The sequence below is a fragment of the Lathyrus oleraceus genome, chromosome 7 (genome assembly GCF_024323335.1).
Source record: "Lathyrus oleraceus cultivar Zhongwan6 chromosome 7, CAAS_Psat_ZW6_1.0, whole genome shotgun sequence".
Taxonomy (NCBI): domain Eukaryota; kingdom Viridiplantae; phylum Streptophyta; class Magnoliopsida; order Fabales; family Fabaceae; genus Lathyrus; species Lathyrus oleraceus.
The window spans coordinates 231,488,403-231,503,043 of NC_066585.1; the positions used below are offsets into that span (position 1 = coordinate 231,488,403).

The 14,641-nt window shown below is 34.2% G+C and overlaps 2 protein-coding genes across 3 annotated transcripts; one reads left to right on the top strand and one right to left on the bottom strand.

Moving 5' to 3' along the window:
- The first annotated feature begins 5,889 nt into the window (after positions 1 to 5,889).
- Positions 5,890 to 8,049, top strand: LOC127100519 (B3 domain-containing protein Os04g0386900). 2 transcript variants are annotated; one of them, XM_051037735.1, is made up of 3 exons: positions 5,890 to 5,998; positions 6,890 to 7,080; positions 7,502 to 8,049. In XM_051037735.1, the coding sequence occupies exons 2-3, from the start codon at positions 6,952 to 6,954 to the stop codon at positions 7,838 to 7,840; spliced, it is 468 nt and encodes a 155-aa protein (XP_050893692.1). In that variant the 5' UTR covers positions 5,890 to 5,998; positions 6,890 to 6,951; the 3' UTR covers positions 7,841 to 8,049. The 2 variants fall into 2 exon arrangements, with proteins under 2 accessions (XP_050893692.1, XP_050893693.1); XM_051037736.1 differs by having other exon boundaries at positions 6,890 to 7,041.
- Positions 8,050 to 8,230: 181 nt separating this feature from the next.
- On the bottom strand, positions 8,231 to 13,054 carry LOC127100518 (DNA-damage-repair/toleration protein DRT111, chloroplastic). Its single transcript, XM_051037734.1, has 2 exons — positions 11,993 to 13,054; positions 8,231 to 8,785 (listed from the first exon to the last, which is right to left on the bottom strand). The coding sequence occupies exons 1-2, from the start codon at positions 12,839 to 12,841 to the stop codon at positions 8,489 to 8,491; spliced, it is 1,146 nt and encodes a 381-aa protein (XP_050893691.1). The 5' UTR covers positions 12,842 to 13,054; the 3' UTR covers positions 8,231 to 8,488.
- Between the last annotated feature and the right edge of the window lie 1,587 nt (positions 13,055 to 14,641).

A 14,641-nucleotide genomic window follows, 5' to 3' on the forward strand; every position in this document is an offset into this window, starting at 1 on the left:
AACATCATAGTCAATCATGTCCCAATACATCTAAAAGAAAGATGCTACAAATCCATCAGGGCCAAGTGCACTATCTCTTTTAAGATTCATGAATTCATCTTAAATCTCCATATCAAAAGGAATGATAGTGAGAAGATTTTTAGCTTGTTCAAAAATCAACGTAGGGGTTGTTTCCTCCACCAGCCCATTGACCTGCAAAACATCATTTTTTATCAAAAAAAGGTTTCTGTAATGACTTAAAATGTGAGTTTCAAAAATATCCATGTTAGTTGTTACGACATCATTAATATTCAAAGAATCAATGAGATTAGTGGCCCTTTTGATTGATGCATATCAATGGAAAAACTTTATATTCTTATCACCATTTATACACCACTTAATTATAGCCTTCTCCCTCCAAATCAACACCTACTCAGAAACACAAAATAGAAAATAGATGAAAAGTGTCAATCAAAGTCTTGATTGAGTCAAGATATATTTACATGAGGTGTGTAAAGCAAATCTTATCAATTGAGTAAGAAATATAACATTACAATATTCAATGTTAGCAAATAATAAGAAAGTTCTAGAGTCTGAATCTAACAAAATCTAAAACTTATTTACGAAATCGTTACCAATAATAAACCCTAATATCACACGATTCCAAGAAAGCATTAAATCTAAACATACAATCCTGAAAAATATAGAGATGGATAGATAGATAGATAGATAGATAGATAGATAGATAGATAGATAGATAGATAGATAGATAGATAGATAGATAGATAGATAGATAGATAGAGAGATAGAGAGAGAGAAAGAAATATATATATATATATATATATATATATATATATATATATATATAGAGAGAGAGAGAGAGAGAGAGAGAGAAAAGATAATACTTCCAATTTATAATGGTTCAGTAATTTGTCCTTGCTTATGCCTACTCCACACTCCAATGGTTTTCCATTGAAGTTTTCTTGTTCTTCCACTATGATTTTGACAAATTTACACTAATTATTTTCGTTTAATCATATTTTGAATGATACTGAAAAAATAAAAACCTTTCCAAATCCTCTTTGATTGTACACATCTTCTGACACTGACTTATTGCAAAATATTTACTTAACTTCGACTTCAATCTTCTAGCTTCAAGAATGTTGCTCCAAGCTTTCATTATGCACCAACGTTTAATCATCCTTACCAGTTCCTTGAGCCTTGAACTGTTTGAAGATGAGAAAAACTCTCAATTTATCTGTAGGCCCCATAAAGCTCTATCAAAGTAATTATGGAGAGAATAACCTCCTTCTTTTTCATTGGATCTGTCTATCCCAACCATAACCACGTACACATATTCGAACCCCTGAAATCTTCAAAAAATATTCACAAAATGTTAATCACAAAATGATCATCCTCATACATATCTCACACCCTAAGACGTGAACTTAATCCAAAAATAATGGATGATGCAAGATGTTGAAGATGAAGACTGATTTCAATTGCAAAACTAAAGAAAAAAAAATCAAAACCCTTTTTGAAAGTTGGGAGAAAATGTGTTTTGTGTGTTCTTAATCATGAAGTGGGATGTATCTTATGACCATTCTGAAAGATATTTTAAAAGTGATGTATATATGTGTTGGAGATCTAGCACAAAAACGAGAGGAAAAAACCATTTGATTTGACTCACACGTAAGAAGTATGAGTCGTGTCAAGAGAGTGAATGATTTGAATCAAGATCCAAGAACCGAGAAAAAATGCTCCCACGATTCAAATAAACCACTTTTATGATTTTAATCATGTAATTCAAGTCAACAAGATTTGTGATTAGAATTAAAATCACAAAACCAAAATTCAAAATTTATTGTTTGGATTTTATTTGAGTCAAACATGTGTGTGATTTGAATCAAACTTCTCCGATTTGAGTCATGTATTATTGTGATTCAAATCAAACTCACAGAGGCAAAATCCAGTTTTTAAATATGTGTTTGATTCTAGTTAGGAAGTTTTATGATTTGAATCAGACTCACAGAAGAAAAATCCTGATTTTTCACACAGTTTGATTTGAGTCATGATATCATATCATTTGAATCACACTTCATTATTTTCAAAATTTCATCAAAATTAAGTGTTATTTTGAATCGTAACTTGGCATAACTTAAATAATCCTCATATGTGCTTATTTATTCAAACTTTTGACTATTTGACTAGAAATATATTGTTAATACTATAATTAAACAATTTGATGTATACATGCGTAAAACGATTAAGTACTCAACCCTAGAATGCACAATGATGTGGGGAGACTAAATTACAATACATTAAACCCAAAACTAAATGGGAAAACTAGTAAGTAAATGTTTTATATCACTTAGTAATTTATAATCATTCATTTTACTCTTTTTTATTCATTTCACTAAAGATTTAATGTTGCTGTTGATTATCCTAATTTATTTAAATTGTTGTTCAAATTATAGGTGTTTAACGATCGGTGACAAATCTTAGCATAAAACTTTTGAACAACCTACAAGACTTTCCATTTCGGTAATTGCTTTTGTTAGTTAATCATTTTATTTAGTTTTGTTGTAAACGTATAAGGTTTGTCCAATTTTGGCTTTGCATTTGGTGTAAACTATTGTTCTTCTATGATATGGTTCTATAATGCAAGCACAATATTTATGTTTCAGAAATCTGGAAAATATGGTTCTGTATTCTTTGATATGGTTCTGTAATTCAGGTACAAACGAAAATTTAAAAAAATTAAAAAATTCACCCCTCGATTTTTAAATAAAACTGACGTAATAATATAGGGTTATTACCTGGGTTTTAAATAAAACTGAAATTTTATGTTAGGCGCGCTATTCAGCTTTGTAAATAATAAAAATTCTGATAATGGGGTTCGAACCCATGATCAGATAACTTTACCCCTCGGTTTTTCATTAACCGAGATGTTAAGTGCCATCTTTTCATGTCGCCCTTCCTTACAGCGTTTTAGTAACCGAGGTTACATCTCTTTCGCGCGCGATGTTAGATGTGTTATTTATAGTAGGGAGAGAGAGAGAGAGAAGTATTTGAAATACGTTTTCTGGTGTGAAAAGAAATAATGGGAAGCCTTCTATTTATAGGACAAAATGTGACTCAAATATGTAAAGAATCTGTTGGGCTTTTAATGTCCATAATTGACTATGCGTATCACATCATTGATTATGTGATGCAAAAAATGAAGGTTTTCAAATGGTGTCTTTACTAATCAGTTATAAGACCAAATAATCTATTATTAAGGTTACAAAATTGATAATCGACAAGCCCTAGTGGTCTAATTGAATATGCCATGTAAAAAATACCCTTCTGATTGATTAGAATAAGTCTCTAGCCAGGTACAAAAACATTTTATGCTTGTTTGAATAAAGTTAGAGAGGCTTTTCGAACATTTGAAAGTGCGTGGGTGATCTACCTTAGTAATTTCAAGAGCTAATCTTATATGTTTAAGGACACTGGTCACTTGACACGGGCACAACGAATATTCACACTTTCTCTCTTTCATAAATATGGACTTTAAGTTCCTTGCTACATTATATTTTACTTTAGCACTTCATTGGAACCTTGAATCTTCTCCTTGTAAGGCTTGAGCTGACTTCAGTATAAGCATCACCATCAAAGAGGTTGCTTGATCAAAGATCATCACTAACTTACTGATATAGGCTTTGATAATTCGTTCTTCAAGCACCACCACTTGATCATCAAATTAGATGACATCTTGATCTTCAAGCACCACCACTTGATCATCACACCAAATAACATCTTAATCTTCAAGCATCACAACTTGATCATCACATTAGATGACGAATTCACTTCATAGTGGTGTCACCATTAAAACAAAAAGCCTTTGATCTACACTTTCACTTTAGAGTATTGTCATCATTAAAATTAAATTGGTTATCCTATTATTGCAGTCATCATACCATCAAGCACATAGATCCATAATGCTAACCTTACAGGCCTACATGGGTCTATAGATTTGCCTATTTACGTTTGGTATGGTATGGTCTTTTTAATTAAAAGGATAGTCTTAGGTTATTTAAAAATTCTATTTAATTAAGTTGGTCAGGTTATATGTTATTAAAAAGTCTATGAATCATGATAGGGCAATATATATATATATATATATATATATATATATATATATATATATATATATATATATATATATATATATATATATATATATATATATATATAAATTCGTGTAGTCTATTTAAAAATAGGTAATATGAATTTTTTAAAAGTCTTTGTGTGAAACAAACTTTTAAATAGACTTTAAGGCTAAAGGACTTTTAAAAAGGTCAAGCTAGGAAAAAAAAAAGCGTATCATAGGTCATAGGCTAGACTTAGGCCTTAAAAATTTATTGTAACCTGACCTATTTCGACTCCTACTTGCATGTATGTTATAACTCTTATTTATAAGACATTTAAGCCTTTAATACTTGATTTATTTGGCAAAGATATGCTTAGTTAGGATTATTTACTTGTGTTTTCGTGAATTTATTTTAACTAGTGATGAGCACACTAGGTGCACTTTCTTTTAGTTTTTATGTTGTTTTGGATATACAATAGTTGCTTTGGTGACGTGTTTTATCACGCCAAAAATTTATGACCTATACTTAGCTAACCTTGAGCCATAAGATGCTAGTAGAAGATTTAAATAACAATATTAGGGTTGATGTGGCAAAGTTGGAAATAAAGGAATTATGGATGAGTTGTAAAATTAAAGAGAGAATGATGAAAACTAGGTGGTAAAAATTTGAAAAGTTGTTGTATTGCTATTGCTCTTGAACTGCTACTACTACTGCAGTGTTGCCACAATGTCATGTTATCTCTCACGTGCATTGTATTATTATAGTGCAACATACAGGAATGTGTTTTATTTTTTGAGTTTAAGTTAATGGATAATTGTAAAGGCCTAAGATCCAAATAGAGAAACATTATGCAGTTGAGAAAACTCCATAAATTGATTTTAAATGCAATGAAGAAAGAGAATATAAAATTTGAAAAGAATTCTACAAAAGGGAATTTAAGAAAAGTGAAGAGTTCTGACACTTAATTATCTTATCTGTTTTTCCACATGACACATGACACGTACCATTATTTTATTCCCTTTGCTAAAATGGACTTTTAACCACATGATAGGGTATCATTATTTGATTACCTTTGTAGGCTATCATATTAGACTCATATGATTACCAAAATGGACTTTTAACCACATGATAGGGTACCATAACGAATTTAAGAAAATTGCATATATTCTATCGTTGTAGGCTATCATATTAGACTCATCTATTAGATGAATTCATTAAATAAAACATTGTTCAACATATTCTTTCACTATGTATTAACCCTTAATTATCTTATCTGTTTTTCCACATGACACGTACCATTATTTTATTACCTTTGCCAAAATGGACTTTTAACCACATGATACGGTATCATTATTTGATTACCTTTGTTAAAATTTACTTTACAATTTCTTATATGAAAATCATTATGCTTAATATAATCTTCGTAAAGATCGATATTTTTTCTTATCATTTATTGTATATATTTGCACGTACAAAATAATCATCAATTAGCCTCTTATCTACCACATCGGAAATAAATATCCACGGTAGCAAGCAAGACATAACTTCGTTAGCCCACATTTCATTTCTAATTCTTAATTGAAAAAAATAAAAAATAAAATAATTTACCTAAACAATTATAGTATTATTCTCTTGCATTATTTTTTAAAATATTTTTAAAGATTTTCAGAAAAATTTATATATGTGATTAAGTTGAATAAAAATGTACATAAGCTAAATCTATATTTTATTTATGCAACCGTTGTTATTCAAAAAAACAAAAATTATGAATAGTTGTGTTTTTAGTTTACCACTTGCCAAAATAGATTGGGAGTGGCACCCACAAGACCACAAGTTTCTCTCCTGTCTCTCGGTGTCTTCTTCAAAGTCAAGTGGCGGAACAGGTAAGCTTCAAACTCAGTTTTTTTTTTTTACCATAATAGTTTTAGCAATGTGTTCTTCCTCACTTATCTTCATGCATTCTTTTTTTCCCCTACATTTTATTGATTAATTTTTTCTCTGTTTATATACATATAACTCTGACAATACTTATTGCATGCCTATTAAAGCATAAGCTACAAATTGCAGTATTTGCATGTCTCTTATAATGTTTGGTTTGAACTTGGAAGTTATACTTGAGGTGCTAACTCAGGAGAGTGGGAGTTTATTCTAGTAACCTATGAAGCACGGACATTGGACATTGGAAACATGACACCGACACTCACACGTCCATATCAGTAATAATAATAATTAAAAAAATTAAATAAAATCACAAGAGTCGATGTCGGTTTCGGATACTGAAACTGACACAGAAACACCTTTTTTCAAAGGTGTCAGAGCTGCACTGCTTGTAACCTCAAGTTACTGAGATCAAATTCTCTTGGGAATGGTTGTATAATGGTCATTAGTGTCACTTAATTTCTATGATGAAATGAAATGGGAAGTTTATGTATAGAAATTAAAATCAGTAGAAGTCACTAGTAGATTATGAGTAATTCATTTCATAATTTTTTCCTGCAAAGATTACTCATCTTCCTCATTGTTCTATATCCCATTTGGACATTGAAAGTTCATCTTAATTTTTGTTTATACCAACAAACTTGTTGGAGAAGTATTAGTCCTTGGAAGTGGAAACTATGTATCTTATTTGCATCATTCTTATTTGAACTTCTCAAAGCATGTGCTACAGGTGTACTGATATAGCTTAGATTTAGGTTTTGCAGCCCTCATTGTCAGTTTATCATCAAGATGAATCTACACCGTCTGTGTATCGCTAACTTCGATTTTATTTTCAGTGAGTATCTGTCAAGTTTGAAGATCAAGCTCCATTACCACCAGTTCCGCTCCTGCGACAAATATGCCAAGGACTGAAATTAAGCCGCTTTCAGGAAAGCCATACTTTCATGTGGTTATTTCAAAATCACATGTTAGTCCTCGATATGGACTGGTAATTTCAAAATCACATGTTAGTCCTCGATATGGACTGGTAATTTCCTACTCGATTTTACAAAAGGAGAAAATAATATACTGTCACACTTTGAGCAGAACAATACTGTCATTTGCTTTGTTGATTCATTGCTTTGTCCAACTAATTGTTACATTTATGATCTGATTTCTTCTTATTTGGATCCATTCCATTAGCTTTTAGCAAGATAGATCTTATATTTAGATGAAAATTTTGTGGCCAATAATTTTAGCACATTTGGTTTTGTGCTTCGAAACCAAATTTCTCTATCATAGAAGAGACTCATTTTCATTGAAATCTTAAGCACATTTTAGTATACAAGACAGATTCATGTTTGTGTAGGCAATCATTCATATGTTATCAGTTAGTGATGGTTTTGAAAAGGAACTTGGAAAAATCATTTGAATAAAATCATTTGAATTTGTATTGTTTGTTTATATAGGGGCCGAGTGGCAAGATATGCCAAAAACTTCCTTTTGATTCGGTTCCTACTGTTCTCAACTGTCGTGGCAAGAGCTGGAACATGACTTATAATGGTGGAAACAAAAACAAGCAGTTTGATACTATTGGCTGGAGAAATTTTGTTAAAGATAATAATTTGAAAGTCGGAGACGCCTGTGTTTTTGAGCTCGTGGAAAACAGTGAAGAGAAAATCATGTTTGAAGTTCAAATTCTTAGAGGTGAATTTCCTGGAATTGATGAGTGTGAAGAAGAGCCGTTTTTTTCATCCGAATTTTCTGGTACCGGTGAGAGTGATTCACCATATGTCATCGACTACTAGTGTACTAATGCAGAATTTTTCCTTTCTTTTTGAAACTAGCTGAAGCTAACCTTCTGGGCTTGAATGCCACGTACCTTTGTGGAATGGTTCATGGTGGCAAGATACTTTTGTTGTGGAATGGTTAGAGCATGGATTTTGGTGTTAGGATTAGGAATAGTGAAGTTATGCACTAGTACTGTTTTCTTGATTAATTTGGTGGTTAAGGTTAACTCTGAATGCTATTTTCTTGATTTGCTCAGAGCTATGCCAATAAAATGACTTTGACAAATAAAGTAATTAAGGCAAAGTCTTTAAGGCAAAACAAAAAACATCATTAAGAAACATACAAACTATTTAGTACAAAAATTTCCATAAATTAACGTGGCGATAGATTATTTGATACCCTTGAAGTGATCGTAATATTAAGAAACGTTCATGTTCAACAATGTACAGTGGCTACATTAGTGCAAGTAAGGAATTTTCAGTGTGGACATCACAATAATTCCCTAAGCAACAACCATTAGTCACAGTTACAGACACATTTAGACCAAGATTGGAACTTAATCAAAAGCTTAAACATCATGTAATGAAATATTAAACTCCAATTTCAAGTCTTAAATGTAATCACTAAGAACAACTTGACGAAAATCATAGGCACTTTCTGTTCTTCTAGGTGAATCCAGGAATTTCTCCAGGCATAGGAGCTAACTCATTCTTGCTAAACTTATCCTCATCATAAAATGTGGCACGCACTATTCTACCTCCAAAGTATCGACCATCAAGGTCAACAAGCGCTTTAGTTGTTTCTTCAGATCTCTCGAACTGCACAAAGATTCTTACTGCTTCGTCAGTTGGGAAATTTGGCTCTGTTATCTCAAATATCAGAACTCGGGTTACTGTTCCATACTTTGCGCATTCTGATCCTACCTCATCTTCCAGCTCATCATCTACCTCACCAGGCCCCACCTTCAAAACAAAGCACCAATGAGTCATGTTTAAATATAACAAACTAAACATCATTTTGGGACGAACTAATACAATCATCATTGAGCTTTTACTGGCATAAATCAACAATAATGACTCAAAGCATGTAGAGCACATGTGTACTAAATCAGGTTTATCTGCCCATTAAGACAGATGAGTTGGTAGCTGTGCAGGGACATCCAAATGTAGGGTTCAAACCAGCGACATCCCACTAACCTTTAAAAAAGTGAAATCTCAGCCACTAGGCTACTATACCAAAAAAAAAAAAGGTTCATCAGGCATTCTGGAGAACAACCTAAAGTTCCGGTATACAGGGCACCGGCTCTTTATGATCTATCTCTGCTCAATACTAGACATATGATGGAAATCATAATTAATAATTATAAATAAAAATAACAGCTCCACATACTGCATTAACATCATAACATTCTAAGAACAGGACATTAAAAAAACAGTCACTCATCCCTGGAGGGAGGAAAAAGTGATCAACCAAGATACATCAAGCCATATAATCAGAAAATTAACCATGCTATATACACCCGGCTAATGGCATAGCTGATTATCCACACTTGAAAACACAATAAGAGAGAGATAAATCATTATGTTAGGACTTAGAATAAAGGGAGTTTGTTAGAATTAGAGTTAAGTTAATGAGATGTTAGTTTAATTGTTGAGTTTGCTAGCCTTTTTGTTTGTATTTAGTTAGTCCTATGGATTATAAATAGGATGGACTAGTCTTAGAGGAGGGAGGAAATCATTTATGAAAGTTGTAAATAAGAGAATGCTCTGGGGAGGCAAGAGTGCTCTCTTGGGCTAAACTTGAGTGCAAGGTTATCATCTTGCTCATTCCCATCATTTCCATTCAATGATAATACCAGAAACCCATTCAAGGAATTACTCATTTGATTCATCAATTATGTCCAAAGTTATGGAGAATTTGTTCGGACTCGTATTGCCGAATTCATTGGCAATAGAAAGAATGGAACCTGCAACATAGAAGCATGCTTGTTTGTTTTGAAAATGATATTACTTCCATACACACCCTTGCATCTAAACTAAGCTACAAAATTATGTCTCTGTGTACATAGTATATAAATATAAATTTTTATAACTTCTGATTGTGTAAGTAGGAAAAGCGGTAATTAGGAGGTTTCCCTCCTCCATTATGCAGAATCCCTATGAATTGCCGTTGGGCTTGAAACAAGTGATTTTTTGTGGAGGATCCTCCAATATGCAGAATCCCTATGAATTTCTGTTGGGCTTGAAACAAGTGATTTTTGTGGAGGAGTAAGAGATTATGCTGGTTCCTGTGAGGTAACGACCCAGACCACCAGAATTTTTTTGAAAGGACTAAAAGAAGTGTCATTCATAAAATAAAATTAAATAAATAAACGAGAGAAGATTTGAAGTTACACCCGGCAAAGTATTTGGCTGAAGTTATGAATTATGTCTAGATATTTGTGGGAAGAATAAGGTACCCACAACAAAGCCTCTTGCAAATGTAATGAATCCAACCCTTTACAAATTGGTTGGATCTTTATAGGTCTAGGTTTCCCCTAATAAGGTACCCGACAAAGGTAAGAAATGTATTGACAGCTGAGGAATTTCATACAGAAGTTATCCCTCATCCAAGCGGAATACATGAGTCTGGGAATAAAGAATTCCCACCATCTAGTCAAGTTATAATGGAAAAAAAACCAATGGAGATTTTCTGAGGAGAAAGTGAGAGATTCCTGCATGATAATGAGGTACTCTCTCAAAGTTAACTTGAGAAGGGAGAAATTTTAGGGTGGAGTATGATCATGTACACCTAACAAGCTAGTTTGTTAGTCATCATGGATACCGTTGGTTACAATTCTAACAGGGTTGGCAGGGATAGGCTACAAAGAGAAGGGATAGAAGATGTTTTATGTTTTGTTAGGATTTTAGAAGGAAAGATTTCAGGGTCTCAAAATCCTGAAAGGAACAACTAATTGTACTCGTTTTTTCTCTAACCTTTTCTTTCATTGTTTCCATATTATCTGGACCAGAATCTATCATGTGTATTTACTTATATCCTCAAAATTTGTTAGTCCAACTTATAGTCTCATATGTTCATTTTTTGTCGTATTGTATCTAGTCATGTATGTTTGGTCATTTATTCTCATCTTCACAAAAATTATTTTCTACTCTTGTTCACACTTCACTTCCTAAGATTTGTTCATAGGACATCACTGATTTTATAGAAGCCAGGCTAAATTTTCGAATGAGCGTATACTTTGTAGATAAGTCATATGGATATGAGGAAAATATGAAGATATGCCATTTAACAAATGTTAATTGGGCAGGCTCTCCTTCGGAAAGATATTCTACATGAGATTACTGTATTCTTTCTGGAAAATCTGATATTGTGGACAATAAGAAGCAAGTAGTGGCTGCCAGATTAAGTGTAGAAGCCAGGTCTTTAGCAATGGGAACTGTCACTTAAGAACCAATATGATTAAGAAAGTTGCTCAGAGATCAAGCCTCTGGTTAGTCACCACAAACTAACTGACAAACTAAGATCCCTCAATTACATTCTCCCCCTCTTTATACACTACTACCTCTAATACTGTGTTAGAAGAGCTTCTTTAACACTTTCAATTTTCTACAAACAATGCCTAACCAACAGAGGCCAGCTCACTTGGCCCTCCTTTCTTCTAATAAAAAACGTTAACAGATATTTAATATGTATATTCAAAATCATACTGAAGGAGTAGTCACTAACTATCACTAAGACGACTTAACTGAGAAAACATAATGATTAGCAAAGTGAAAACCTATCAAAAAGGATTATGTGCTCGTTTTAATAAGGAAATGATATAAGCTGATCATAGCTTATTAAGTTAAAAGACAAAATCACAAATAATTGAATTCACATCCAGTTATCACCAAGTCAAAACATCAGAAAGCCACAACAGACTCCAAATAATCAAAGAACAATAGTTCAATAAGCCTGTACAGCAGACAGCACACAAGAACCAAATATTTAGCATCACAAACAACAAAATCTCTACTAATCTTAAAAATACCCATCAAAACAATGCAGGCGAACACAACTATCAAGTAAAGAATAAGCCCCTATCACAAACTATTATCCATCTTATATAAAACATGATCCTATAATTCATAAAATTCAGTGAACATCTCAACATGCAAAAATCTACATACCATATTTCTAAGTAGCATCACTCTGGTAGGAACCCCATTGATGTTAACACTCTTGACTTTCTTATCAGACTTACTATCACTAGCATTGACAATAACCCCGGCTCGTCTATCCGTTTTCTTAGCCATCAAAGGAGTAGTAATCCCTTGCTCTTGCTTCCCAAGCCCCTGCCCTTCTTTCCACCCCATCTTCGCCATCATCCTCTGAGCAGCAGTCATCTGCCCACCAGCACCAACCCCCAACCCTCCCGTCTCCGACTTTCCAATAGTAAATCCATCCACATTACCCGGCGGTGACGGCGACCTCGGCACCGCCCCTCCACTTCCACCAGCACTCATCCCCACACGCCTCCTCCATGCTTCTTCCCCTGAAATATTCAATCTCGAATCACCCTGATCCCTATCCCTATCTCTTTCTCTTTCTTTTTTTCTCTCTCTTTCCCTCTCTCTCTCCCTCTCTTCCTCCTCCTCACGCCGTCTCTCTAGCTCCCTCATCATCTCCGCCTCCCTAGCCTTCCTCTTCTTCTCCCTCCGATACTCTTCGTAATCATTAGGCCTTGCTGGATCATACTCTTCCAACACCGTCGACTGCACACCTACCAGAGCCGGTTGCACCACCTCGTCTACCGCCGGAGCGAGTATCGCCGGTGCCGTGGACAGAATCGTTTTGGAATTGGAGATTTTAGGTTTGTTTTGGGATCTGAGAAGAGTATGAGGAGGAGTGAAAATAGAGGAGGGCTTACGGAGAGTGGCGGGGGCCATTTTGGTGCTGCTGGACCAGACATTGGTGGTGGGTTTGTCTTCTTCGGCGGAAGAAGGTGGAGGTAGGTCACCGTATAACCCACCCAGCATTTCGAAGCTCGGAACCAAAATCAAAGATAGCGGCAATAACAAAACACTGCGTTCGGGATTAGGGATTGATAGGATGGAGCAAAACGGAGATACTCCCTACGGCTATCCGTAGCTGCCACTAAATCAACGACTGTCTCGACGGCTCGATTGTTCCTTCTTCATCATTTCATGCTAGAGGTTTATGATTTTGTTTAATATCTTTTTGACGCTAGGTTTATGATTTTTATTTTTTTAGTTTCATATTGAGGATTTTTTACCTAATTAACCCACATTTTCGAAGAAATTCCCAAAATAACCCAGTTTTCAAAAAAATTCCCAATATACCCCATTTCTAGAGGGAGGCACCAATTGGATTGGCGCCCCCTCTTAAAAATTGCAAGGAGGCGCCAATTGGATTGGCTAGGGCACCTGCCCTAGCCAATCCAATTGATGCCTATGTGTAATTTTTAAGAGGGGGCGCCAATCCAATTGGCGCCTCCCTTAAAAAAGCTTCAAATGAAAAAACTTCCAACATGAAAGTTGTAGATCTTTTCAAGACAATTAATTTGGATATAAATTTTGCAACATTTGGAATTTTTTTGAGAAAGTTATGGGCAGTTGAAGTTGGACTTCTGAGTTTGTCAACTGTTATCAGACCGATAATGTTTTGTATTATTGCATGTGTTTCTTTTAGGAATATGAATTTTTGTCCAACATAACATTTGAACTAGACATCTTAAATTTTCCAATGCACTTGGTCCCACCTCAAAATAATAAAAAATGAGTGAGTTAGGTCCCTGCGAACTTGACCCAAAATTAGGGTTTATGTCAAAATGACCTATAATGTTTTGAAATTAATGATGAGCTTCCAAGTTTCAAATGGATTTTTGATGAACATGAAAGTTGTTCATATGGCGACTGTTGTTAAAACTTGAATGGAGGCGCCAATTGGATTGGCTAGGGTAGGTGCCCTAGCCTAGGGTAGGTGCCCTAGCCAATCCATTTGGCGCCTATGTGTATGTTTTAAAAGGAGGCGCCAACTCAATTGCCGAGTCCCTCATAAAATGCCTTTTTTGTCTTATAAATAGATGCGTAGTGTGACCTATTGTTCCACAATTCATATAATCATTTGGCTATCATGTTTGGTGTTCGTCGCCGATACGGTAAGGTGATTTATGCGAGAGACAAACCTCAATTGCTGATGCTGTTTTGGAACATCACCACGTTAGATCAACTGAAGAGGGAGCTGGTTCGATGGTTAGACGGGAAAATACCAAAAGGGGAAAAAATCAGAAGTATTGAGAGACTTGACAGTATCTTTGGTTGGGTGCGAATGAAGACTGATAAGGATGCTAGGGAAATGATGTTCGGTCGAGACGATATTAATTTGATTGTTGTAATCAGTTAGAATTATTTATGTTTTCAGATGTTTTGTACTGATGTTGGTTATGAAACTCGTTGTAACAAGAACTTAATGATATATAATGATTGATTGTTACAGAAATACAATGTTACAAAAAGCATAAGATATAGATACAATGTTACAAATAGCTTAAGATCTAGATATCATGTTACAATAAGCTTAAGATCTAGATGATGCTCCTTGATTGGGACAGTTGTTTTTGTTGTGTCCTGGTTGACGACAGATACTACATAATCTTATCATTTTATCTGTGGAATCCATCTCTGTTCTTATACGTGTGCTGTTTGGCCTTCCTTTCTTCTTTCTACGCATCTCTTCATTGTGCCAAACAATATCTCCTTCATATGGAGGCCAGTAATCCTCCATTGGTAGTACTGAAAAGCTTTTACTATATACAT

Excerpts from the sequence above, each read along its gene's own strand:
- LOC127100518 (XM_051037734.1), bottom strand. The coding sequence starts at position 12,841 with ATGCTGGGTGGGTTATACGGTGACCTACCTCCACCTTCTTCCGCCGAA. Across the intron at positions 8,786-11,992 it reads TGATGCTACTTAGAAATATG|GTGGGGCCTGGTGAGGTAGA; the intron begins GTATGTAGATTT and ends TTTGTTTTGAAG.
- LOC127100519 (XM_051037735.1), top strand. The coding sequence starts at position 6,952 with ATGCCAAGGACTGAAATTAAGCCGCTTTCAGGAAAGCCATACTTTCAT. Across the intron at positions 7,081-7,501 it reads TTAGTCCTCGATATGGACTG|GGGCCGAGTGGCAAGATATG; the intron begins GTAATTTCCTAC and ends TTGTTTATATAG.